General features: G+C 41.6%; 1 protein-coding gene across 12 annotated transcripts in view; it reads right to left on the bottom strand.

Moving 5' to 3' along the window:
- LOC6555540 (amyloid-beta-like protein) overlaps positions 1 to 23,465 on the bottom strand; it is a 57,044-nt gene extending 33,579 nt beyond the window's left edge. For all 12 annotated transcript variants that reach the window (XM_015153293.2, XM_026983057.1, XM_026983059.1 and 9 more), the window contains exons 1-2: positions 23,373 to 23,465; positions 21,986 to 22,235 (exon numbers count right to left, since the gene is read on the bottom strand). In XM_015153293.2, the coding sequence (XP_015008779.1) occupies positions 21,986 to 22,063 (78 nt within the window). In that variant the 5' untranslated portion in view covers positions 22,064 to 22,235; positions 23,373 to 23,465. The remainder of the gene's footprint in view (positions 1 to 21,985; positions 22,236 to 23,372) is intronic.
- Between the last annotated feature and the right edge of the window lie 324 nt (positions 23,466 to 23,789).

Raw genomic sequence — 23,789 nt, 5'->3', positions numbered from 1 at the left:
CATGCGGGAGCGCAGATTAAGCTGAAGCATTTGGAGCTCTTGAGAAAGTTGCGCTGTGCCCAAGGCGCTCCCGCTTTTATTTCCACACCCGCCCACGCAGAAACAGACAATAGTTTTGTTGCACCACGGCACAATGGCTACATTCAACCCACCACCCACAAGCCACCAACCACTGTATTTCGCTGGCCAGCACAAGGTCGAGCATTCATTTCCATTCGCAGTCATTCGCAGATTCAGAAGAAGCTCCTCGTTTTTCGAGACCATTGGACGCAACAACTTTTGGCTCAAGCCCGGATTGCGAATGGGAAAGGGAACTCATTTCAGTTATGAACTAAAGTTGGCAGCAGCTCAGGGCGCAGTCTTCAATCCCAGATGGAATGCCCAGATCGGGGCCGAAAGTACAGGGAATACCTCTGTATGTACTGTATCGTGGCTGAAAGCTATTTCGGCCAAGGAGCAAACACCCGCTAAGGATACATGCAGACGGCAAAAAACTAGACAACTGGCCAGAATAACAGCAACAAAATGCCGATTCGTGCGAATCGAGGCAGGGCAAAAATGCAAATTAAAAACACATTTCGCCGACACACCACTCCGCACACCACACCGCACACACATGCACATGCACAAGGGTTTCGGGTATCGGGTTTTTGGGTTTCATTTGGGATTTTGTATCGGTGTTACACTTTGGCTTTGGCTTTCCCCTCGGCCTTCCTTATGGGGCCGGATCGATAGCCACTCAAAGCATTGATGTCTGCCTTCAATGCTCAGTACTGCGTTTCCTCGGATGTCTCTATGTCCGTTCCCACTTGAGAAGCACTTGATATTGATATGTTTCAGAGATGCCGGCCAAATCCGAAGCTCTCTACTATGAATGGTTCATAATCACAAATAAAACCACTGAGAATGGTCCCCTTTTACGCACACGAGTCCCTCTCCTTCGGCCCAAGAGTTGGCAACGGGTACAGTTGGCAACAAAAGCTGTCGAAGCTGAGGCCAGACCTTTGCCCGGCATTCAGGCCTAACCACTTAATTTTCCGTATCATTGAGAAGAGTTATTTAAGTGCGATTGACGCCCCTCTGCCCGATAGATATGCAAATATAGCTGGGCAGGATGGTATGGCGGGAACGAGAAGGGGCGGCAAATTAACTCGACTGTCAACCGCAAAATCACAACAGATGCAGGCGCCACTCAATCACGGTGTTCATGAACGCGCTTCGAGGGTCCTATTTCATTTTCAGCCCCAACACAAGTTTCCTGTCGGCTGTGTGAAAACTAAGCTCACACTCACACACACACACTCTCCTCTACCCATACATATGCACATGCGTGGGTGAAGGGCTTGCCAGCGATAAAATATTCTTTGCCCGCCCGCAATGTGACATCGGTGTGGTGGAGGGGGGATGACGGGCTGGAGCAAAGGTCTGGCTCAATATCAATACAGTTTTATTTGCGTTGGGCTGATTTGCATCCTTCCGCACTCGCCCGAACAATTCTCTGACATAGTGTAAGCTGATGGTGTCTAATGGTACCAGATTTCCTGCATTCTAACTTCCTCTTGGGCACCGGAAGAAGGCAACTGGAGGACATCGTCTAGCGGAAAACCAACAGGCGTCTTACAAGTGAACGCAGTAATAATACAATTCAGCCAATAAAATATTAAAAACATTAAACATATGCGTTTTTTATTTAGCATCTCCAGCAATCCTGTAGCTATGTTGCACTGCATACTTTTGGGCTGCAGAAAGAAAGCATCGCTGATACCACATGTCTGTTGCTTACTTTTAGGTGCTACCGGAAAACGTTGATCAGCTGATCATAAATGTTTCGTTGCATACTTTTGGGGTGCTAGTGATCCTCACAGCTGTTCGTACGTCATGTATTGTTGCCTACTTTCGAGGGCTACTTGATTTAAAATGCTGCAGAGTCACCTCCTGACGTTTCTGTTCGCCTGGTATCTGAAATCAAGAATCTCTCAATTTACCCAACAAAACTCGGATCAAAAGTCGATTTTCATAGTTTCCATTACTTGTTGCACCAGACAATCATAAATAGCAGCAGGTCTGCTGACAACGAAATACTTTATTTGGGCCAGAAAATTTGAGATTTTTCGATTTTGGATACCAGGAGATCAGAAATGTCAGGAGGCGACTCTGCAGAATTTGAAATACATTAACCCTCGAAAGTAGGCAACAATAAATTAAACATATGTGCAGCCCAAAAGTATGCATTGGAAAATTCATGATCAGCTGATCGGAATTATTACTGTCCTCTCGAAAGTATGCAACAAAGAAAATAAACAGCTGTTACAACCGTGATCGGCCCAAAAGTATGCTTCGAAAAATTTATGATCAGCTGATCAATGTTTTCCAACAGATCCTAAAGGTATGCAATATTAACATTGCAATTATTGCAATTCTGCGGCAAAATACTGTGCTACACCATTTATGGTAACATGATTTATGGCAAAATGATGAATTTTTTTTTTTTTTTTTATATTTTATTTATTAAGGCATACGGGGTGAACTATTAGCCCCTTTGTGACCTTTATGTCTGTTCATTCAGCCCGATTTGGCGCGCCAGCTAACTGTGTCCAAAAACAGGAATTTAATTTTTTGGCAATTTTTTGCAAATTTTGTTGATGTTACCCCTTACAAAAAAAGGGAAAAAATCACAAAAAATGGTGATTTCCCAAATCCGTCAAAAAGTGATAGGGATTGTAAGAGTTGGTAATTAGCTGCTCAAAACTGTTATTCTTTCACCTTTGTGATAATTTTTATGGAAGTTATGAAGAAAATTCCCGTCAATAATATGGAATATTAGCCAAAAGTCGTTTTTCCGGTTTTCCGACATAAAGTAATAAAGTAATCAGTTTTATGGCCACACCTTTTAAAATAATTGTCTGAATATGGAATGCCATACGTCGTTAAGCTCGTATTTAAATTTCCAATCGAACTGTATCCAAAAATAGGAATGGAATTTTTTGGCCATTTTTTGCAAATTTTGTTGATGTTACCCCTTAAAAAAAAGTTAAAAAATCACAAAAAAATTGAATTTCCCAAATCCGTCAAAAAGTGATAGGGGTGGTTAGAGTTGGTAATTAGCTGCTCAAAACTGTTATTCTTTCATCTTTATGATAATTTTTATGGAAGTTATGATTAAAATTCCCATCCAAAATAGCGAATATTTGCCAAAAGTAATTTTTCCGATTTTCCGACATAAAGTAATCAGTTTTATGGCCACACCTTTTAAAATAATTGTCTGAATATGGAATGCCATACCCCGTTGAGCTCGTATTTAAATTTCCAATCGAACTGTATCCAAAAATAGGAATGGAATTTTTTGGCCATTTTTTGCAAATTTTGTTGATGTTACCCCTTACAAAAAAAGGGAAAAAATCACAAAAAATTGTAATTTCCCAAATCCGTCAAAAAGTGATAGGGATGGTAAGAGTTGGTAATTAGCTGCTCAAAACTGTCATTCTTTCATCTTTTTGATCATTTTTATGGAAGTTATGATGAAAATTCCCTTCGAAAATATCGAATATTTCACAAAAGTCGTTTTTCCGATTTACCGACATAAAATAATTAGTTTTTTGGCCACAACTTTAAAAATAATTGTCTGAATATGGAATGCCATACGTCGTTGAGCTCGTATTTAAATTTCCAATCGAACTGTATCCAAAAATAGGAATGGAATTTTTTGGCCATTTTTTGCAAATTTTGTTGATGTTACCCCTTAAAAAAAAGTTAAAAAATCACAAAAAAATTGAATTTCCCAAATCCGTCAAAAAGTGATAGGGGTGGTTAGAGTTGGTAATTAGCTGCTCAAAACTGTTATTCTTTCACCTTTGTGATAATTTTTATGGAAGTTATGAAGAAAATTCCCGTCAATAATATGGAATATTAGCCAAAAGTCGTTTTTCCGGTTTTCCGACATAAAGTAATCAGTTTTATGGCCACACCTTTTAAAATAATTGTCTGAAAATGGAATGCCATACGTCGTTAAGCTCGTATTTAAATTTCCAATCGAACTGTATCCAAAAATAGGAATGGAATTTTTTGGCCATTTTTTGCAAATTTTGTTGATGTTACCCCTTACAAAAAAAGGCAAAAAATCACAAAAAATTTTAATTTCCCAAATCCGTCAAAAAGGGATAGGGATAGTAAGAGTTGGTAATTAGCTGCTCAAAACTGTCATTCTTTCATCTTTTTGATCAGTTTTATGGAAGTTATGATGAAAATTCCCTTCGAAAATATCGAATATTTCACAAAAGTCGTTTTTCCGATTTTCCGACATAAAATAATCAGTTTTTTGGCCACAACTTTAAAATTAATTGTCTGAATATGGAATGCCATACGTCGTTGAGCTCGTATTTAAATTTCCAATCGAACTGTATCCAAAAATAGGAATGGAATTTTTTAGCCTTTTTTTGCAAATTTTGTTGATGTTACCCCTTACAAAAAAAGGGAAAAAATCAAAAAAAATTGTAATTTCCCAAATCCGTCAAAAAGTGATAGGGATGGTAAGAGTTGGTAATTAGCTGCTCAAAACTGTTATTTTTTCACCTTTGTGATAATTTTTATGGAAGTTATGATGAAAATTCCCTTCGAAAATATCGAATATTTCACAAAAGTCGTTTTTCCGATTTTCCGACATAAAATAATCAGTCTTTTGGCCACAACTTTAAAAATAATTGTCTGAATATGGAATGCCATACGTCGTTGAGCTCGTATTTAAATTTCCAATCGAACTGTATCCAAAAATAGGAATGGAATTTTTTGGCCATTTTTTGCAAATTTTGTTGATGTTACCCCTTACAAAAAAAGGGAAAAAATCAAAAAAAATTGTAATTTCCCAAATCCGTCAAAAAGTGATAGGGATGGTAAGAGTTGGTAATTAGCTGCTCAAAACTGTTATTTTTTCACCTTTGTGATAATTTTTATGGAAGTTATGATGAAAATTCCCTTCGAAAATATCGAATATTTCACAAAAGTCGTTTTTCCGATTTTCCGACATAAAATAATCAGTCTTTTGGCCACAACTTTAAAAATAATTGTCTGAATATGGAATGCCATACGTCGTTGAGCTCGTATTTAAATTTCCAATCGAACTGTATCCAAAAATAGGAATGGAATTTTTTGGCCATTTTTTGCAAATTTTGTTGATGTTACCCCTTACAAAAAAAGGCAAAAAATCACAAAAAATTGTAATTTCCCAAATCCGTCAAAAAGTGATAGGGATGGTAAGAGTTGGTAATTAGCTGCTCAAAACTGTCATTCTTTCATCTTTTTGATCAGTTTTATGGAAGTTATGATGAAAATTCCCTTCGAAAATATCGAATATTTCACAAAAGTCGTTTTTCCGATTTTCCGACATAAAATAATCAGTTTTTTGGCCACAACTTTAAAAATAATTGTCTGAATATGGAATGCCATACGTCGTTGAGCTCGTATTTAAATTTCCAATCGAACTGTATCCATTTTTTGCAAATTTTGTTGATGTTACCCCTTACAAAAAAAGGTAAAAAATCACAAAAAATTGTAATTTCCCAAATCCGTCAAAAAGTGATAGGGATGGTAAGAGTTGGTAATTAGCTGCTCAAAACTGTCATTCTTTCATCTTTTTGATCAGTTTTATGGAAGTTATGATGAAAATTCCCTTCGAAAATATCGAATATTTCACAAAAGTCGTTTTTCCGATTTTCCGACATAAAATAATCAGTTTTTTGGCCACAACTTTAAAAATAATTGTCTGAATATGGAATGCCATACGTCGTTGAGCTCGTATTTAAATTTCCAATCGAACTGTATCCAAAAATAGGAATGGAATTTTTTGGCCATTTTTTGCAAATTTTGTTGATGTTACCCCTTACAAAAAAAGGCAAAAAATCACAAAAAATTGTAATTTCCCAAATCCGTCAAAAAGTGATAGGGATGGTAAGAGTTGGTAATTAGCTGCTCAAAACTGTTATTCTTTCACCTTTGTGATAATTTTTATGGAAGTTATGAAGAAAATTCCCGTCAATAATATGGAATATTAGCCAAAAGTCGTTTTTCCGGTTTTCCGACATAAAGTAATCAGTTTTATGGCCACACCTTTTAAAATAATTGTCTGAATATAGAATGTTATATATCGTTGAGCTCGTATTTAAATTTCCAATCCAACTGTGTCCAAAAACAGGAATTTAATTTTTTGGCATTTTTTTGCAAATTTTGTTGATGTTACCCCTTACAAAAAAAGGCAAAAAATCACAAAAAATTGTAATTTCCCAAATCCGTCAAAAAGTGATAGGGATGGTAAGAGTTGGTAATTAGCTGCTCAAAACGGTTATTATTTCACCTTTGTGATAATTTTTATGGAAGTTATGATGAAAATTCCCTTCGAAAATATCGAATATTTCACAAAAGTCGTTTTTCCGATTTTCCGACATAAAATAATCCGTTTTTTGGCCACAACTTTAAAAATAATTGTCTGAATATGGAATGCCATACGTCGTTGAGCTCGTATTTAAATTTCCAATCGAACTGTATCCAAAAATAGGAATGGAATTTTTTGGCCATTTTTTTCAAATTTTGTTGATGTTACCCCTTACAAAAAAAGGGAAAAAATCACAAAAAATTGTAATTTCCCAAATCCGTCAAAAAGTGATAGGGATGGTAAGAGTTGGTAATTAGCTGCTCAAAACTGTTATTCTTTCACCTTTGTGATAATTTTTATGGAAGTTATGAAGAAAATTCCCGTCAATAATATGGAATATTAGCCAAAAGTCGTTTTTCCGGTTTTCCGACATAAAGTAATCAGTTTTATGGCCACACCTTTTAAAATAATTGTCTGAAAATGGAATGCCATACGTCGTTAAGCTCGTATTTAAATTTCCAATCGAACTGTATCCAAAAATAGGAATGGAATTTTTTGGCCATTTTTTGCAAATTTTGTTGATGTTACCCCTTACAAAAAAAGGCAAAAAATCACAAAAAATTTTAATTTCCCAAATCCGTCAAAAAGGGATAGGGATAGTAAGAGTTGGTAATTAGCTGCTCAAAACTGTCATTCTTTCATCTTTTTGATCAGTTTTATGGAAGTTATGATGAAAATTCCCTTCGAAAATATCGAATATTTCACAAAAGTCGTTTTTCCGATTTTCCGACATAAAATAATCAGTTTTTTGGCCACAACTTTAAAATTAATTGTCTGAATATGGAATGCCATACGTCGTTGAGCTCGTATTTAAATTTCCAATCGAACTGTATCCAAAAATAGGAATGAAATTTTTTGGCCTTTTTTTGCAAATTTTGTTGATGTTACCCCTTACAAAAAAAGGGAAAAAATCAAAAAAAATTGTAATTTCCCAAATCCGTCAAAAAGTGATAGGGATGGTAAGAGTTGGTAATTAGCTGCTCAAAACTGTTATTTTTTCACCTTTGTGATAATTTTTATGGAAGTTATGATGAAAATTCCCTTCGAAAATATCGAATATTTCACAAAAGTCGTTTTTCCGATTTTCCGACATAAAATAATCAGTCTTTTGGCCACAACTTTAAAAATAATTGTCTGAATATGGAATGCCATACGTCGTTGAGCTCGTATTCAAATTTCCAACCGAACTGTATCCAAAAATAGGAATGGAATTTTTTGGCCATTTTTTGCAAATTTTGTTGATGTTACCCCTTACAAAAAAAGGGAAAAAATCAAAAAAAATTGTAATTTCCCAAATCCGTCAAAAAGTGATAGGGATGGTAAGAGTTGGTAATTAGCTGCTCAAAACTGTTATTTTTTCACCTTTGTGATAATTTTTATGGAAGTTATGATGAAAATTTCCTTCGAAAATATCGAATATTTCACAAAAGTCGTTTTTCCGATTTTCCGACATAAAATAATCAGTCTTTTGGCCACAACTTTAAAAATAATTGTCTGAATATGGAATGCCATACGTCGTTGAGCTCGTATTTAAATTTCCAATCGAACTGTATCCAAAAATAGGAATGGAATTTTTTGGCCATTTTTTGCAAATTTTGTTGATGTTACCCCTTACAAAAAAAGGGAAAAAATCAAAAAAAATTGTAATTTCCCAAATCCGTCAAAAAGTGATAGGGATGGTAAGAGTTGGTAATTAGCTGCTCAAAACTGTCATTCTTTCATCTTTTTGATCAGTTTTATGGAAGTTATGATGAAAATTCCCTTCGAAAATATCGAATATTTCACAAAAGTCGTTTTTCCGATTTTCCGACATAAAATAATCAGTTTTTTGGCAACAACTTTAAAAATAATTGTCTGAATATGGAATGCCATACGTCGTTGAGCTCGTATTTAAATTTCCAATCGAACTGTATCCAAAAATAGGAATGGAATTTTTTGGCCATTTTTTGCAAATTTTGTTGATGTTACCCCTTACAAAAAAAGGCAAAAAATCACAAAAAATTGTAATTTCCCAAATCCGTCAAAAAGTGATAGGGATGGTAAGAGTTGGTAATTAGCTGCTCAAAACTGTTATTCTTTCACCTTTGTGATAATTTTTATGGAAGTTATGAAGAAAATTCCCGTCAATAATATGGAATATTAGCCAAAAGTCGTTTTTCCGGTTTTCCGACATAAAGTAATCAGTTTTATGGCCACACCTTTTAAAATAATTGTCTGAAAATGGAATGCCATACGTCGTTAAGCTCGTATTTAAATTTCCAATCGAACTGTATCCAAAAATAGGAATGGAATTTTTTGGCCATTTTTTGCAAATTTTGTTGATGTTACCCCTTACAAAAAAAGGCAAAAAATCACAAAAAATTTTAATTTCCCAAATCCGTCAAAAAGGGATAGGGATAGTAAGAGTTGGTAATTAGCTGCTCAAAACTGTCATTCTTTCATCTTTTTGATCAGTTTTATGGAAGTTATGATGAAAATTCCCTTCGAAAATATCGAATATTTCACAAAAGTCGTTTTTTCCGATTTTCCGACATAAAATAATCAGTTTTTTGGCCACAACTTTAAAATTAATTGTCTGAATATGGAATGCCATACGTCGTTGAGCTCGTATTTAAATTTCCAATCGAACTGTATCCAAAAATAGGAATGAAATTTTTTGGCCTTTTTTTGCAAATTTTGTTGATGTTACCCCTTACAAAAAAAGGGAAAAAATCAAAAAAAATTGTAATTTCCCAAATCCGTCAAAAAGTGATAGGGATGGTAAGAGTTGGTAATTAGCTGCTCAAAACTGTTATTTTTTCACCTTTGTGATAATTTTTATGGAAGTTATGATGAAAATTCCCTTCGAAAATATCGAATATTTCACAAAAGTCGTTTTTCCGATTTTCCGACATAAAATGATCAGTCTTTTGGCCACAACTTTAAAAATAATTGTCTGAATATGGAATGCCATACGTCGTTGAGCTCGTATTCAAATTTCCAACCGAACTGTATCCAAAAATAGGAATGGAATTTTTTGGCCATTTTTTGCAAATTTTGTTGATGTTACCCCTTACAAAAAAAGGGAAAAAATCAAAAAAAATTGTAATTTCCCAAATCCGTCAAAAAGTGATAGGGATGGTAAGAGTTGGTAATTAGCTGCTCAAAACTGTTATTTTTTCACCTTTGTGATAATTTTTATGGAAGTTATGATGAAAATTTCCTTCGAAAATATCGAATATTTCACAAAAGTCGTTTTTCCGATTTTCCGACATAAAATAATCAGTCTTTTGGCCACAACTTTAAAAATAATTGTCTGAATATGGAATGCCATACGTCGTTGAGCTCGTATTTAAATTTCCAATCGAACTGTATCCAAAAATAGGAATGGAATTTTTTGGCCATTTTTTGCAAATTTTGTTGATGTTACCCCTTACAAAAAAAGGGAAAAAATCAAAAAAAAATGTAATTTCCCAAATCCGTCAAAAAGTGATAGGGATGGTAAGAGTTGGTAATTAGCTGCTCAAAACTGTCATTCTTTCATCTTTTTGATCAGTTTTATGGAAGTTATGATGAAAATTCCCTTCGAAAATATCGAATATTTCACAAAAGTCGTTTTTCCGATTTTCCGACATAAAATAATCAGTTTTTTGGCAACAACTTTAAAAATAATTGTCTGAATATGGAATGCCATACGTCGTTGAGCTCGTATTTAAATTTCCAATCGAACTGTATCCAAAAATAGGAATGGAATTTTTTGGCCATTTTTTGCAAATTTTGTTGATGTTACCCCTTACAAAAAAAGGCAAAAAATCACAAAAAATTGTAATTTCCCAAATCCGTCAAAAAGTGATAGGGATGGTAAGAGTTGGTAATTAGCTGCTCAAAACTGTTATTCTTTCACCTTTGTGATAATTTTTATGGAAGTTATGAAGAAAATTCCCGTCAATAATATGGAATATTAGCCAAAAGTCGTTTTTCCGGTTTTCCGACATAAAGTAATCAGTTTTATGGCCACACCTTTTAAAATAATTGTCTGAATATAGAATGTTATATATCGTTGAGCTCGTATTTAAATTTCCAATCCAACTGTGTCCAAAAACAGGAATTTAATTTTTTGCCATTTTTTTGCAAATTTTGTTGATGTTACCCCTTACAAAAAAAGGCAAAAAATCACAAAAAGTTGTAATTTCCCAAATCCGTCAAAAAGTGATAGGGATGGTAAGAGTTGGTAATTAGCTGCTCAAAACGGTTATTATTTCACCTTTGTGATAATTTTTATGGAAGTTATGATGAAAATTCCCTTCGAAAATATCGAATATTTCACAAAAGTCGTTTTTCCGATTTTCCGACATAAAATAATCCGTTTTTTGGCCACAACTTTAAAAATAATTGTCTGAATATGGAATGCCATACGTCGTTGAGCTCGTATTCAAATTTCCAACCGAACTGTATCCAAAAATAGGAATGGAATTTTTTGGCCATTTTTTGCAAATTTTGTTGATGTTACCCCTTACAAAAAAAGGGAAAAAATCAAAAAAAATTGTAATTTCCCAAATCCGTCAAAAAGTGATAGGGATGGTAAGAGTTGGTAATTAGCTGCTCAAAACTGTTATTTTTTCACCTTTGTGATAATTTTTATGGAAGTTATGATGAAAATTCCCTTCGAAAATATCGAATATTTCACAAAAGTCGTTTTTCCGATTTTCCGACATAAAATAATCAGTCTTTTGGCCACAACTTTAAAAATAATTGTCTGAATATGGAATGCCATACGTCGTTGAGCTCGTATTTAAATTTCCAATCGAACTGTATCCAAAAATAGGAATGGAATTTTTTGGCCATTTTTTGCAAATTTTGTTGATGTTACCCCTTACAAAAAAAAGGGAAAAAATCAAAAAAAATTGTAATTTCCCAAATCCGTCAAAAAGTGATAGGGATGGTAAGAGTTGGTAATTAGCTGCTCAAAACTGTCATTCTTTCATCTTTTTGATCAGTTTTATGGAAGTTATGATGAAAATTCCCTTCGAAAATATCGAATATTTCACAAAAGTCGTTTTTCCGATTTTCCGACATAAAATAATCAGTTTTTTGGCCACAACTTTAAAAATAATTGTCTGAATATGGAATGCCATACGTCGTTGAGCTCGTATTTAAATTTCCAATCGAACTGTATCCAAAAATAGGAATGGAATTTTTTGGCCATTTTTTGCAAATTTTGTTGATGTTACCCCTTACAAAAAAAGGGAAAAAATAAAAAAAAATTGTAATTTCCCAAATCCGTCAAAAAGTGATAGGGATGGTAAGAGTTGGTAATTAGCTGCTCAAAACTGTTATTCTTTCACCTTTGTGATAATTTTTATGGAAGTTATGAAGAAAATTCCCGTCAATAATATGGAATATTAGCCAAAAGTCGTTTTTCCGGTTTTCCGACATAAAGTAATCAGTTTTATGGCCACACCTTTTAAAATAATTGTCTGAATATAGAATGTTATATATCGTTGAGCTCGTATTTAAATTTCCAATCCAACTGTGTCCAAAAACAGGAATTTAATTTTTTGCCATTTTTTTGCAAATTTTGTTGATGTTACCCCTTACAAAAAAAGGCAAAAAATCACAAAAAGTTGTAATTTCCCAAATCCGTCAAAAAGTGATAGGGATGGTAAGAGTTGGTAATTAGCTGCTCAAAACGGTTATTATTTCACCTTTGTGATAATTTTTATGGAAGTTATGATGAAAATTCCCTTCGAAAATATCGAATATTTCACAAAAGTCGTTTTTCCGATTTACCGACATAAAATAATTAGTTTTTTGGCCACAACTTTAAAAATAATTGTCTGAATATGGAATGCCATACGTCGTTGAGCTCGTATTTAAATTTCCAATCGAACTGTATCCAAAAATAGGAATGGAATTTTTTGGCCATTTTTTGCAAATTTTGTTGATGTTACCCCTTAAAAAAAAGTTAAAAAATCACAAAAAAATTGAATTTCCCAAATCCGTCAAAAAGTGATAGGGGTGGTTAGAGTTGGTAATTAGCTGCTCAAAACTGTTATTCTTTCACCTTTGTGATAATTTTTATGGAAGTTATGAAGAAAATTCCCGTCAATAATATGGAATATTAGCCAAAAGTCGTTTTTCCGGTTTTCCGACATAAAGTAATCAGTTTTATGGCCACACCTTTTAAAATAATTGTCTGAATATAGAATGTTATATATCGTTGAGCTCGTATTTAAATTTCCAATCGAACTGTATCCAAAAATAGGAATGGAATTTTTTGGCCATTTTTTGCAAATTTTGTTGATGTTACCCCTTACAAAAAAAGGCAAAAAATCACAAAAAATTGTAATTTCCCAAATCCGTCAAAAAGTGATAGGGATGGTAAGAGTTGGTAATTAGCTGCTTAAAACTGTTATTCTTTCACCTTTGTGATAATTTTTATGGAAGTCATGATGAAAATTCCTATCGAAAATAGCGAATATTTGCCAAAAGTCGTTTTTCCGGTTTTCCGGCATAAAATAATCCGTTTTTTTACCACAACTCTAAAAACAATTGTTTGAATATGGAATATCTCGTTGATTTGTCGAGATATAGACAAATCAAAAGGATCCATGTTATTCAGAATGTTGTGCGAGACACCACCCTGCCATTGAGACAACCGAGACCTCATTAACTGATCTCCTTTGAGGAGGGTCAGTAGACGCTATCTGTGATTGGTCCCTTTTATGTTATTATTATTGTTTTAAATTTAGACACAGCTAACTGTAGCTAGCCGGCGCGCCCAAATGGGCTGAATTAATACCTGCCAGAGACACAAAGAGCGAGATAAAACTCCCCGTACGCCTTAATAAAATAAAAATGGATAATAAAATAAATATATATATATTTTGTAGCACAGTTCTGTGCGCAGCTCCCTTCCCATTCCACGCCCGATTTATTTACGACACAAACGTTTTTCTGGCAGCTGCCAAGGGCCTGTACATTTAACCATTTGAATCGCCCGACTTTCGAGCGGCTTCAGAACAAAATCGAAAACGAATGCGACCTCTCGAGTCACCCACAGACGCTGGGAACGTCCGTAATATTGGTCCCTTTATAAATTTATAATTCCCAACCTTTAGCCACAACCCACTCCTCCCCTCTCATTCCCCACTAGATGTCTTTTCCACTCAGTTTACTCGTTTGCTGCTTGGCTGGTCACACGCGTTTCAGGCCATAAGCTCCGCTCCACACACTCAAGCGTAATAACAAAAGTGAGTCAGCGAGCCAGTCTGTGGGTCAAGTGTGTACAAGGTACATCATCAAATCAGGCGCTCCAACAGTTCATAAAGTGGTGCGACGAGGCTTCGAAGAAGACATTCTACTACCTACGATTGCGCCAGCCATCGATACCCTGCAAAATCGTGTACTGCCGCTGGCCGCAGTTTGTGTTCCTGCGACAGGCGGCATCAATCAATAAATCGCACAAATCAGCGCTTGAACGGTTGCCCGCCCACTGCCCACGATAAACGCACACCACGCACCCATGTGTATACTCCGGGTCGTAAAGAAACAGTTCGGTTCGGGGATCCAGGAGTCATTGCTCTGCCGTCTTGGACTCCAGGACTCCAGGACTTCAGGACTCCAGCTCGATCCCAGCCCTCTCGCGAAGGCACTCGAAATATTTAAGCGGCACATGCCACGGCACAAGCCATTAGCTGGCTGCTGCTGCGGCCATTTGGGGCGCGTATGAATTTAATAAAGACGCCAACGCCAGTGCAGCTGTGTGTGTGTGTGTGTGTGTGTGTGTGGCGGCCATTATGCGCCGCAGCACATACAACATTATTTTATTAAGTGAGACGAGGCCAACAATGTGCGTTATCTCACCCTCCCAAAACACCCTGCTCTACGACGAACATTCCTCCGGATCCATTCCGTGGCCTCCGCTTTCCATTCCACTCCGGAACGTGCCAGACGGAGGAGGCGCCAGAGGCACGCGGAGCAGGCTGGGAAGGGCGGATCGCATTCTGTGGCTGCATGCCACTGCGCTGGCATGCACTGTGGTCCAACCGACCCCGTCGGATAATTCTGGGACCAGAAGCCGGGGAGCAGATGAAGGCAGATGAAAGCGCCACAAACATCGATTTTTTTAGAGCCGCTGCTAAGCCTGGTTTCAATTGAGCTGCTCTTAAGGGCGGAAAGGGGATCCGTCTGAAATAACTTCAGATTTGTCCGTCCAACTGGCATTTGAGCTTTAAACTTCTGGTTGCCAAAGGAAGCTCCACTCCTACTCCTCCAAAACGTACAACTCGGCTTGGAGTGGGAGCTGCGCTTTGGCTTTCGCGAATGAGGCTGGCATAAACAAGAGTATTTATCTGAATTATCATTTCTCAACCGGATCCCAGCCAGACCCGCCCATCCATGCTGTCTGCACGTACTACTGGCTGACTGAGTGAATGAATGGTTTGGCGATTGATTATCGACCACCCATCTGGCCAACCGTTCTGCTCCCCTTCCGTTCCTGCCCCTCCTGCTCGTCGCTGTCATCCTTCTGGGGCTGTCGCGGCAGATAAATTTCATTATCTGCAAACGCAGTCATAAAATCTGACATCGCATCCATTCTTGCAACAAACGGCGGAGGGCTCTGACTTCATTTTCCGTTTTCCATTTCCCATTTCCCCCAACACTTTGCGTGGGCCGAAATGTTGCTGTTTTATTTGGAATGAATGTGCGAATAAAATTAAATTTAATAGCAGATTTCACGTCGCACATATTGCGGGGCGTGGGACTGGGCCTGTCCCCACCAGCATTTTACATCATAGACACTGGTGTTGTGGCAAGCCACCCACGCTCCCAGAAACAACGAACATCCATCCCCGTCATCCATCTGTGACTGGCGGCGTGCTGATAGCCAAATGGGATTTGGGGAATTCGCCAGGACATGGACCAGGAACAGGCCCACCAGCCTACAGGACTACAGGACTACAGGACTACAGGGCTAGAGAAGGAATGCGAGAAGGTGCGTTGCATTACGGCGTCAAACGAACTTACCGACGGGTGACTTTTCGAAGTTTGGCCTTTGATGTGCACTCATTGTTGAGCAGCTTTCTCCCGAAAAGCACCGAATGACAATGGAAATGCGTGGAATGAATGGCAATAAAGGGCAAAGAAGGTTTTGCGAGGGCTCCGCGGGGTACGAAATACACGAAGAATCAATAATGCATCGAATACTCCCAGTAGAAAGTACGAAGACGAATCTCCCTGTTTAAACACTGGCGAGTCTATGCGAAATGAAGCGTTAACAAGTTCCCGCATAAAAACTTATCAATCTAAGAGCAACACTCAGTCAAGCTGCGTATTTAGCGACTTGGCCATATTAGACCACGACTTTGGCCGGTTTTTTCTTAGCACAAAGTCCGGTCAAATGCAGCTTCGCCCACGGAATCGTGATTAAATGACTCAAACAGGGTATGCTCCAAGGAAGCGAAAACCCTGCTGCCAATTGAAAAATAATCCAATCGAGGAATCGGGCAGAAAAGAGCAAAACGGAACGCGAGGTGCAGCTCGGCAGGTGGGCAGATGGGCAGATGGCCAGATGGCCACATCAGATTTTAAGTTCTTCGGGTGGGCAAAGATCGGAGCGGCCAGGACGGAAAGTGGAGGCAGTTGGAAAACACAGCCGAAAATGCAATATTGCGATTTTATAACACAAATTGCTTATAATCACCCAGCACGAACGAGGACGGCCAGGGATGGGGAGCAAGTGGGTGGCAGGAGCAGAATGCCAGAAAACGGAAATGCACGCTGTAATGGCTTGGAAGTGGGCGGTGGCCCAAGCGGCGGAAGGAGGGCGTGGCAGGAGCACAGGGGCAAGTGGAGTGCCAGCTTTTCTGCGCTCGCCATCATGGCAATGGCATAAAAATCATATTTCCGTTTTATTATTTGCTGTTAATGAAAATGCAAATAAAATTGGATTTTCCGTGCCGCACAAAAAGGCAGCAAAATGAAATGTTGTTGCTGGAATGGGGCAGTGAAAAAGCGAGCGGACTCTGCTGCAAATGTATTTCCTGCCGCATATTTCAAATAAACATTTCGGTTTTCGCATTTCAGTATTTCTGCATTTCTGTATTTCTGTATTTTTATGTCGACGGCAGGCGAGTCGACAAATGAAAAGCATCAAAAGAGGAAAAATACGAGCAGTGGGTCAGAAGAACCCAGTGAAAAATCATTTGAAAAGCCAGCACAAGTGCACAAACGCACAAATGCACAAATATGTGACCCGCCTTGCACCTGATGTGGCTTTAGAATTAATTGGGTCATAACTATATGCTATATAAGCTGTTTTGCAGGTTTTTCGACGCCTGCCAAACTTATCCACGACAAGCTGGCCGTTCTGGGACTCTGTGCGAGTCGCATAAGCAGCAGGAGCTACACTCCGCCGGCAAAACTCAATCGCCTGCTCAAGGAAGCCACTCGATGCCCATCACCGGGCATCTGCCGATCACACCATCGCGCAGAACGATGCACAGCAAGCCAACAAGACATCTTCCAGGAACCTGCCTCCTGCTGAAGCTTTGCCCGAAAGCAGCTTTGCCCAAGGCACTCGAGTCGAACAAGTCAAGTCAACCCGAGTCAGGCCCTGTTCCCCTCGTATGGCGGCAAATCGGGAGCGCAGACCTAACCCAATTCCGCTCGAGAACTGTAAGCTTGGGTAAGTGGGGTAAGTGGAGTAAGTGGGGTAGGGGTTCGGCAGCTAGCTGTTCGATTTGGAAAGTGCCATTTGTGCTATTCAAATGAAATCAGCAACGAACTATTGAGCAGGTGGCGGGCGACACCTTCCATCCACCCACTAACCCACCGCTCCGGAGTCCCTTCCTCCCATTCTCCGCCTGCAGCTGGAACCACTACAATAGCAGTGGAACAGGCAGCCAGCCAAGGAACGAAAAGAAAGGACGTTCGGGCTCCGTCAACGAAATCACAAATTCAAGCACCTGCCACTGTCCCCTCCGCCCCGCCGCCTACTTTTCTCTCGAAGTTTTCCCCCTCGTAAATGTTTGCAATACAAATGTATAAAACATTACCGCACGGCTGTGCCAAAGACGTGCTCCGCAAGTGGCGGAGAAGGGGCAAAGCACCTCCTCCGATTTTCCCTGGCCGCGCTTCTCTTTCGCTGGAACATCAGCTTATGAGAGGGAAAACTATAGTTTCGGGCTTGTTTGCAGTGTAAATAAGAAGGCCAAGGAGGACTTAACGCCTGGGTCTGCAATGTGTTTTAGAGCTAAGACCCATATATAGAAATGAACTATTTTTGGCTGGTTTTCAGTGGAGTTTTCAGTGGGGGTAAAGCAGAAAGCTGTGGCGGCATAGGAAACGGATTAACCTATGTTGAGTTTCCACTCGAAATATATTCTACACACCTGAATACACATTTTTTTATGTTTTTTGCTTGTTTTTGGTAGCGATTCTTTTATGCCTGACCCCCATTTCTATTCATTTGGTTTTCTTTCATTTCGTTTCTCTTACGCTGTCATTTGTTCTGGATCATTTGCTCTATTGTGAGTCATCGTCGTCGTCATCCTCATCATCATCTTTATCGGCGAAGGGTCATCGTTATCAGCCTTATCAGCAGGGCTGGAAAGTAGTCACCTTGTTGGATTATGGTTGTTGACCCACGTTGGCCTGGCATCACAGCCCATTTCTGTTTCTGCCACTCGAAGGTGAACTGCGATTTCAAGAGCCCCACGAGCAGACACAGAACAGCACTGCTGGGCAGGAGCACTTAACCCTAATTCCTGCAACTCTGGCACTCCAACTAAGCCACAGACAATGAACACATTAGCCAAAGTCCTGGCTGCCTAGTTGCTTAGCTGCCAAGCTGCCAAGCTGCCAAGCTGCTTGGCCAGTGCCTTTGTCAATGGCGAAATGAAAATGAGCAAAATGCATAATCGAAAAAAACCATTGAAGCGTAAATGCTTTGTAACAGGATTCAGGAATGGGCGAGTGCCCATTCGAGGGGGAGGACCCTTGCGGCCAGCACAGAACGAACAAGAGCACAAACACGACTACGTAAACCTAAACCTTCGATCCGAGCCAAAATAAAAGCCACGCCAAGGCAACCAAACGGAACGGAACGGAACGAAACAAAACCAAGCGAGTGGCGAAGGACGACAAAGAGGAGGAGGACTCTGGCGGGGAGTGTCAGGGATGTTGGGGTCACTGCACAGCTACAACCACCCATCTACGTATCAACCCACCCCAACCCAGCCCCATCCTCTCCAGCAAAGCATGTCCATATGTGTGTGACATCGATACCACAACTAATGAACGATGAGCAGGACGTGGACAACTCTTAGACTGACAATTGACAATGGAATCGGGTCGACAGAGGGTCGGCACAGAGCAAGTGCGGATCCGACGAGCCAGTGGCTGAGGGATGCGGCTGCTCAAATGACTTACTACGGCTGACCAGCTACAAACCCAATTGAATCCCAAACTTAACCCAATCACGAACTGCGGTCTCTGCAGCTGAACCCAATGCGACGAGCCCCGAAGGCAGATACTTTTGCTGCACTTCCAGGGAATGAGAGCGGTATTTGGGGAAAGAACGCTTTCAATGGGACACTGGTGCAGGCACTACAACTTTGGCCTGCTTATGGATAAGGTGCCTCCTGCTCGTCTAGTTGGCGAGCCATTTATTTGTTCAAATACTTGATGCTTCACACTCGCATTTGGTGGTGCATGCCGCATTTAAAAAGAGCACGAGTATAGGGATGCATTTTCGAATCGAATGCCGGAATTTGTGAAAAGTTTTGCGGCTCTGGGAAATTCCGCTGCGACGACTGCATAGCATTCCCGGATGAATCATCCCACTCCCAGTGGGTGACTCATGGGGAGGTGAACTGAACTGCGCCGCTGGCTTCTATCAGTCACCGAGCAGCGAACTGACTAATTCAGTTGACTCCAGCGAAATTGGGGGAGTTGTGCCGAAGGAGGAGGGTGTGCAGCTAAAGTTGGCCGACGGTTCGCAGTTCCTACCCGACAATCAAATGGCCAACGACTGCCAGCCACCCTCCTTCAGCCTCCTGTCACCCCTCTGGAAGCCCCAGTCCTCCGCAGAAAGGGACTTTGTATGGGCTGTTTGGCAGCAGCGATTGCGTGTTCCGTTTGCCAGGGGCGGCTGGTTTGAGGGAGACACGTCGTTGGCATTTGGCATCGAGTGTTTGGGGGGATTCCCTGCCATATTGCACAGTGCGAGCCATCGTGCCATCGTGCCATCCTGCAGTCCTGCAGTCCTGCAAATCCCTCCCTGCTGCTTTGTTTTCTGGATGATTCAGACATGTCCTTATATAAAAAAAGAGTGTAAAAGCACGGAAAAAACAAAAGCAGAGAGGAGAACGGGTGAGGAACTGAGGAAGGAAGGGTACACAAACAGAAATTCCTATCAACACGAGTACCCCCAGTTGGTAATGCATTACTGTCTGGAGGAAACCACTACTGGGGAAATCCCGCTTGAAAAACACAGATCTCTGCCGACTTAAAATGTCTTTTTTTTCGACCAACTGCTAGCAGTTTGTTGTTTCCCAAAGAAAAATGTTCCAATATTAAAGTCCTGGTGAACCAGGTTGGCATGGGTTAGTTGTCCCAGCCAGGGTGGGAATGGTGGGTGTGCAGCGACATAAGTAATCAACGACCACCACAAAACTGACGACGGCGATGCGTGCCCCTGATAACAACGACGCCTGACTGGAGTGGCGGTGTAGGGTGGCCTGTGGGTGGCCATGGGTGGCTGACCAGGTCCCAGAATGGTTCTGCCATGAATTGCAGGCAGCAGCGGTCTAACATGAATAGCCGAACTAGGGGACGATGGGTGGAGAGTGAATGAACCAATGAAGAGCAAAGCAAATTGCAGGCTGCATACAAAGCCAGCCATGAAAGGAGTGCAGTGCGCTATAAAGCAGCTTAACTGCTTCCCTGGCCGGGATTGGGCCGAAGTCCTAGCTCCTGGGTCCATGAAGCTGCTGCACCTCGGATCTTCTCTTTCAACTGCTTCGTCTCCACATGAATATGGATTTTAGGATTTTATAAGGTTTTTGTTTCGCCGCAGAACACTGTTCGGTCTGCGTTGCCAAGGGAGATTGCTGCGAGTTATTTAAGAGACTAGAAGGTAAGGCAAAATTGTTAAGGTCAGGCACGTCGGCGATTGTGGGTCGGCCCCAAAGAACCAGAGCTGCCGCCAGGCAGACACTGTTCGCAAATGATTTAAAAACACTTTAGCTTAAGCCAACAATATCCTGGCAACGCAAGTCTCCCTGTAGCTTTATGGTCGTTCGGTGTGTGTGTGTATGCGCATGTATGCCAGTGAGTGAATGGACCTGAACAAGAGGATTCGTGGTGAATGCAGGTCCAGCCTCAGACCAATTTTGGGATTATGCTGAGACAGAGCCCGATTGCTTTTGGCCGCATTGTTTGAAGCTCCAGCCGAAGGACGCATAACCCAGCCTCGCACTCCAGTTCCACGATAATTGCCAGTCGCTTGGGGTTGGCGAGTCGAAATCAAAATGCCTGCACGCCCTGTTTGATTCCGGCAACACCTCCGCTACTTTCCCTGCAAATTGCCAGCCGAAGCCCGCTGCTGCTGAACGCTAACCGCTACCGCTACCCCTGCCCCCTACCCTCCACCCTCTGCCATACGGATTTCGTTTTTCGGCGCCCGCTTGGGCAGAAGCCAGCGACGAGAAAACGGTTCAATTAAGCCAATACTTACGCCCCCATCCCCAGCCCTAAACTCTTTCCCGCCTTCAAGCCCGCGAGTCTGCAGCGTCACTGCTAAGCGGTGGCACATTTTTCGTAGCATACTTTGCGCGGCTGCTCGGCCCACGGCCAACACAGCAAACAGAAACCCGCTCAAGTGCTTGTGTATCTGGCTCTCTGTGCGTGTGCGAGTGTGTGCGAGAGTGTGCTGCGTGTGTGTGCGTTGGCTGTGGTTGCATTGGCATTGCTGTTGCACGCAGCACGAACACTGCGATTTGGTCAGCTGTACTCGCGATAAAAGTTGGGGTACAAGTTGGAGCAGTGGAGCAATACAATACAGCAATGCAACAAACAACAAGTCCCTAGTTGCTAAAGACCCACCGGAGGCACCACTCGCCTTCCCCGGCCACTGCATCGATAGTGTTTCCACTTCCTCAGCTTGAGTGCGGGGCGGCTGGCGTCGATCAATGGATTGCGTCGGGTTCTCCTTTTAAATCAATTTGTCAATTTGGCCCGAATTCGGGCTTAAAGCCCTAACGAAACAATGTTTTAGGGTGCCATTTTGGCCCAGTGTTCTCTGTCAGTTTCAGTTTCGGTCTCGGTCTCGGTCTCGGCATCGGCATCGGTTTCGGCATCGGTTTCGGTTTCGGTTTGTGTTTCTGTTCTGGGTTTCGGCTCTTTCGGCTTACTCCTTCGTCCCATCGAGTATTGTATCGAATGTGGAGTGGAGTGGAATGGAATGGTCTGCTGTGGTGTGCTGTGGTGTGTTGTGGTGTGCTGTAGTGTGGTGTGTTGTCATGTCGTGTGGGTTGGAGTAGTGGTGTGGTGTGGTGTGGTGGGGATTCGGTGACTCACCTGAACCTGAGCGGTGCCAATGGCCAGGACGACCCAGAGGCTCCTCAGCAACAAATTACGACGCAGCGCGGCGCACATTGTTCGCACTCCTTTCAGCTCCTTTGCTTCTTGGCTGGTTGGCTCCTTGTCCTGTCTCCTGGCTGGGAATCTCCGAGTTTGGTGTGAACTTAGCTGCTTCTGCGGCTGGACTGACGTGCTTCCAGTTCTGGTTAATTGTATTTGCTTGGTTCGCTTTTCGTTTAACACTTTGCTGCACAGGCGGACGACGGTAGCAGCAGCAAGAAATCGAAAACACAAGAAAATTTCATTAGCATGCGATTCGGAATTGTGGCCTTTTGTTTCAGCCTTTAGCTTTCTGGGTTCGGGGTTCTGATTTCGGATTTCTGATTTCTGTTTTTTGTTTTCTGATTTCTGATTTCTGCGCTCTGAGGTTCGTACTCCGATTTCGTTCGATTTGCGGTGCCCAAGTTAGCTGCCCTCAGCGCAGCGCTTTTCCTTTCGCCGATGCCCCGAAACCTATGCACGGAAAATGTCAACTCGGAAAACTCAGTGCGTGTATGTGTGCTAGTATGTGAGTGGCCGTAGTATTCGATTGTGGAACGTAGTAGAAGAGAGTCCGGGATGGGCGGGGGAGAAGGGAACAGCAGGGAATTGCAGGGAATGAAAGGAAAACGGAGGGAAAGCAACGAGAGCACTCGCTGCTATCTGTCCTGTCGTACCCACTCGCTGGTTCGGTTCTCGGGTTCCCGAAACGGAAAATATGAGTGGCACTATGGCCGCCGTTCTGCGCCTGGAAAACTTGTCAGCTGCAGTCGTCGGCTTCCCGTCCCCCGTCCCAAGTCCCATGTCTCATGTCACTTGTCCATGTCTTCTGCTCTTGGCAGTTCCCACGCTAATCCACCCACCCACTAACCCTTCCCACACTCTTGGCACGTCTTCGTCGGGCTTCTGCGCACTTTCACGGCCCCTTCTCACTGATTCTGCGCAGGTGCGCTGACTATGGTCCCCCAGCTAAGTTGGCATCACAAATCCACTATTGGCATCGGCTTCGCTTTTTCTTTTCGAACTTGAATCACTTTGTTTTGGATGTTTCTCTATGGTTTTTGTTGTTGGGTTTCTATTTTAGCACTCGCACTTGAACAGCAAAAAAAAAGTATTGAGCTTGTTTTGGTTAAGTGATTTGACTTTAGGTCTCTCAGTGTGTGTCTCTGGTTTTTCTGCTCCGTGGCTCCCCGGCCACCACCTCTCTCCCGCCCGAGCGGGAGAACGCCAAGAGCCACTGGCCAGCAGCCCCTGGCCTTCCCCAGCTGGCGGGGAGCGGTCAGACGGGGTGGCCCGAAGAAGCCCCTGGAGCGCTGAGCTCTGGAGCTCTGGCTGTACGCTGTACCTGGCGCTGCGAACGCTCACAAACGACTGCGAGTGCTCTCGTTGCCTCCAATCCTGCGAGTCCCAGTCCGAAAATCCGAAAGTGCGAGTGTGCGAAAGTCGAACTCGGGCGCAGAGCGCATGCCCGGGATCGATATTAAGGACGAATCGAATCAAGCAACTGGCCTTCCGCTTTTCGCTTGTCGCCTTCCGCGGGGGTGACAATGCTCGGCTGTCCGGGCTGCGTCGTTCGTGGCCTGTGGAATGTGCCAGTCGAAAAGGGCAGCAGCAGGTGCCGCGGACTGAACACAAAGCTTGGGAGAACTGGTTCCGCCAGCGAACCGAGAGTTTCGCGCTCACTTCTGGCGGAGCGAATATAGTATGCAAACCCACCGCTGGGTGGTAGCTCTAAGCGAATGTCGCATAGGTGAGAGCATCT

This window comes from Drosophila erecta, unplaced genomic scaffold (assembly GCF_003286155.1).
Source record: "Drosophila erecta strain 14021-0224.00,06,07 unplaced genomic scaffold, DereRS2 tig00000283-arrow-arrow-pilon, whole genome shotgun sequence".
Taxonomy (NCBI): domain Eukaryota; kingdom Metazoa; phylum Arthropoda; class Insecta; order Diptera; family Drosophilidae; genus Drosophila; species Drosophila erecta.
Note: the sequence above shows the minus strand (reverse complement) of the source record. Positions and strands in the feature narration are given on the sequence as shown.